This window comes from Gadus macrocephalus, chromosome 3 (genome assembly GCF_031168955.1).
Source record: "Gadus macrocephalus chromosome 3, ASM3116895v1".
Classification (NCBI taxonomy): Eukaryota; Metazoa; Chordata; class Actinopteri; order Gadiformes; family Gadidae; genus Gadus; species Gadus macrocephalus.
Genome location: NC_082384.1, coordinates 26,019,306 through 26,023,364, shown reverse-complemented (window position 1 = coordinate 26,023,364; position 4,059 = coordinate 26,019,306). Strand labels below are relative to the sequence as shown.

Here is a 4,059-nt window from a genome sequence, read left to right as displayed (position 1 = left end):
AAAGTTTTTATGTTTTTCACAAAACATGTAAGTACCTGGCAGGCCAAACTCTTCGCCGATCTCTTTCCAAGCCTGGTTGGTTTTGTTTTCATCTCGGTATATGACATGTATGTCGATCCTCATGTTCCAAAGTACCGGTCTCCTAAAAACGGCCATTATCATACGTTACCCCATCTTTTTGGCTGGCGTAAATAAATTCATGTCCGTACGTAAAACACTAGCGACCCCTTCCGTAAATTTAAGGAAGCACGGATACGAAAACCATACGTATGTGGAAACGAGGCGTTAGGATTTTATTCAACAAGCTTTCAGAAAAGGTTGTTTTCTCTCTGTGCTATACACGTGATCACACTTAAAACATATTGAGACACGGTAATATGGAAAAACAAAAGTAAAACCGTAGCTTTATTGATATTGTAAAAATAAATATTGAAATAATTAGAAAAAAAATATTGTGAAGGAGCATAAAACTGAATTGGCAAAAGTAATGTGACATAAAATAATATTCATGTCAATAATTTACTGAGTGAATTTTTGTACTACTCAGTCTGTAGCCGGTTCTAATCAGTTTGTATCTGGTTCTAACCAAACCGTAGCTGGTTCTAAGCATTCTGGAGCCAGTTCTAACCAGTCTGGAGCTAGTTCTAACCAGTCTGGAGCTGGTTCTAACCAGTCTGGAGCTGGTTCTAACCAGTCTGGAGCTGGTTCTAACCAGTCTGGAGCTGGTTCTAACCAGTCTGGAGCTAGTTCTAACCAGTCTGGAGCTGGTTCTAACCAGTCTGGAGCTGGTTCTAACCAGTCTGGAGCTGGTTCTAACCAGTCTGTAGCCAGTTCTAACCAGTCTGGAGCTGGTTCTAACCAGTCTGGAGCTGGTTCTAACCAGTCTGGAGCTGGTTCTAACCAGTCTGGAGCTAGTTCTAACCAGTCTGGAGCTGGTTTTAACAATTCTGGAGCCGGTTCTGACCAGTCTGGAGCTGGTTCTAACCAGTCTGGAGCTGGTTCTAACCAGTCTGGAGCTGGTTCTAACCAGTCTGGAGCTGGTTCTAACCAGTCTGGAGCTGGTTCTAACCAGTCTGGAGCTGGTTCTAACCAGTCTGGAGCTAGTTCTAACCAGTCTGGAGCTAGTTCTAACCAGTCTGGAGCTGGTTCTAACCAGTCTGGAGCCGGTTTTAACAATTCTGGAGCCGGTTCTGACCAGTCTGGAGCCGGTTCTAACCAGTCTGGAGCTGGTTCTAACCAGTCTGGAGCTGGTTCTAACCAGTCTGGAGCTAGTTCTAACCAGTCTGGAGCTGGTTCTAACCAGTCTGGAGCTGGTTCTAACCAGTCTGGAGCTGGTTCTAACCAGTCTGGAGCTGGTTCTGACCAGTCTGTAGCCGGTTCTGACCAGTCTGTAGCCGGTTCTGACCAGTCTGTAGCTGGTTCTAACCAGTCTGTACTAGCTGGTTAGAACCAGCTAGTCTTGTTAGAAACAGATACATAATGTATTAATATCTTCATTCAGAATGACTCATTCAATATATTGTGAAATGGAATAACTTGGCGATTCGTGTGGATGAGGACAGACGGCCGACTGTCACTGGAAACACGTTTTAAACTCCCAGAGGACAAGCCTCCTCAGGTCTCCTACACCAAACTCTCCTTCCTGAACAGAAGACATTTGTTGTTGGCTGGCATGTCCACCTGGCGACAAAAACACAAAGAAACAAAAAGACTCCTTTAATATATATATTTTTTTCTAACCCTATTTTTTTTTTCTTCATTATAACATGCGCTGAACGCGAGCTGCTCACCACTTTCTCCAGGAACAAACCCCTCCTCTGGGCCATGGAGCTGAGCAGAGCGATGTCTCTGAGGCCCCACGCAGCGTTCCTGGAACACACAGGCTTCAGGTCAGGATGACTCTCAGACATTATGTAATAAACGTCATTATTTGTTAAGCTTTGAGTATCATTTATTGCGATATCATAGTAATGTCAGAACATTGATATCATTAGAGTTGCTCCGATGTCTTCATCGTTTGACGTAATTACTTAAGCAGAACATACAACCCAAATAAAATCGGCATTAATAAAAAAAAATAGATTCAAGGTAGGCCTACCTTTGTCTGAGACTGAGGTCAAAGTTTACGTTGCTCTCTGGGGTGATTTGACCATTCACAGCATATGGCTGGACAGAAGAAAAGAGAAGGTTATGGTTATGGATGACAACATGTCCTGATGGCAATAACACACGTCGTAGGACTGCTCAACTTACCCCATAGGTCAGGAGAATTCCTTGGGGTTTTAGAATGTGACCTGCCCCTTTGAATAAACCCTAGAGACACACAACACATGCCGTTATTATACGAGGAATACATAGTACAGTAATGATATACTTAATGTACACACTTATTGTATGTTGTGTAGCATCTTGTCGTGGCTGTCTGTTGTATACGGGGAATGGGTTAACCTAGTGATGGTTAGTGCTTGGCACTTGGTTCTATGAACATCCATACTGTGCTGACAGCGATATATTATATTATTACATAATATATCTGACTAAATATATGTATTTATTGTTTTCTCTTTCTACCGATAAATTGACTTATTGTAAGTCGCTTTGGAGAAGCCTCTGCTAAACGGCCTACATGTAAATGTAACACACTAATACAGATATGCGTTACCTCGGTACACGCTATGGGGGAGATGTGGATCATGTTGATGTTGACCACCAGGTCGAGGCTCTCAGCCTGGAGGGACCCCGACCCCCAGCTGTCCCACGGTGAGGAGGCGTCCAGGTGGATGGCGGGTTTGACCCCGTCCAGCTGGTAGTGGGTCCGGTACGCTTCTATACTGAACACAACAACCGACCAACAACACACTGGTTACAGACTGCATCTCTACCGCGCTTTGCTAACCAGTGGCCACTCAAAGCGCTTTACAATATTGTCTCACATTGATTCACACATTCAGACACCGACGGCGCCGTCAGCCATGAGCAGGAGCAGTCAGGGTGAGGCGTCTTTCTCAGGGACACCTCGACACTCAGATTGGAGGAGCCGGGGATCGAAACAGCAACCTTCAGGTTACCCGTCCACCCGCTCCACCTCCTGAGCCACACGCACACGCACACGCACACGCTGCCTGCCTCTCACCTGGCCAGCGACTGGTGGTCATACTCGGACGGCTGCCAGGTTATGTGGGGCAGGGCCCGGGCGAAGTGGGCGACGTGCTGCCCGGTGCCGGACGAGACCTCCAGGGCCTGAAGGGGCCCCCTGGGGTCCACGCAGCCCCGCAGAACCGCCAGGATGGGCTCCTTGTTCCGCTCCGCAGCCGGGGCGTTCAGCATCTTCCGGTACTCTAGAATCAGTCGCCGAGCTCTGAAGAGCCACTCCAGTTCAGGGGGGAACAGTGTGCTTCTGTTAGTCGAGGGGTCTGTGTTTTGCAACAGGCGACAAGTGAAACATACGATCACTTCCGTTGACGTCAGTTGTTCTTGAAAATGATGCCAACAGCATCCCCGAGTGGTGATGTTTGGTAATGCACGGGGCACTCAGAAAATACATTTTTAAGACCAATTCTAAAGTAGTAATGAGTTTACTATAAAATATATTTACATTTTACATTTACATTAAACATTACATTACTTTAAATTAAATGATATGCCATTTTTAACCCAACCCCCTTTAGCAAAGGCTAAGTAGCTATTTGCAATATCAATACACAAAGTATTGGCATAATCATTATATTTCAACAAAAAGTAACTGCATTTCCCTTATCCGTTGAATCATTTCATGTTCTCACTGCCATAACACATGCCCATGCTTCTAGTTTCATTCATTGTATTCATCTAAATAAAATAATCAATGAATAACTTATTTATTTGTAAAGGTACTCAACCAATGAAAACATGAGACCAATGAAAATATAGGAAATATAGGAATTCTCCCTTTAATTGATTTGGGGAACAACTTATGCAATTGATAAATATCTCATAAACATCTTATTTAACATCAGGAAAATAACAGAACTGGGCCTCCTCGTACTCCCATAGGCCCGCACCGCTAGGAGAAGACAGGGG

The 4,059-nt window shown here is 44.8% G+C and overlaps 1 protein-coding gene across 1 annotated transcript; it reads right to left on the bottom strand.

The window, feature by feature from the left end:
* Positions 1-276: 276 nt before the first annotated feature.
* On the bottom strand, positions 277-3,456 carry mettl26 (methyltransferase like 26). The gene is made up of 6 exons (XM_060046616.1): positions 3,134-3,456; positions 2,663-2,831; positions 2,254-2,313; positions 2,099-2,166; positions 1,791-1,869; positions 277-1,680 (listed from the first exon to the last, which is right to left on the bottom strand). Exons 1-6 carry the CDS (start codon positions 3,325-3,327, stop codon positions 1,624-1,626), a joined length of 627 nt encoding a protein of 208 aa, XP_059902599.1. The 5' UTR covers positions 3,328-3,456; the 3' UTR covers positions 277-1,623.
* Positions 3,457-4,059: the final 603 nt, after the last annotated feature.

Excerpts from the sequence above, each read along its gene's own strand:
- mettl26 (XM_060046616.1), bottom strand. The coding sequence starts at position 3,327 with ATGCTGAACGCCCCGGCTGCGGAGCGGAACAAGGAGCCCATCCTGGCG. Across the intron at positions 2,314-2,662 it reads CCCCCATAGCGTGTACCGAG|GGTTTATTCAAAGGGGCAGG; the intron begins GTAACGCATATC and ends GTGTGTCTCTAG. Across the intron at positions 2,167-2,253 it reads GAATTCTCCTGACCTATGGG|CCATATGCTGTGAATGGTCA; the intron begins GTAAGTTGAGCA and ends TCTTCTGTCCAG.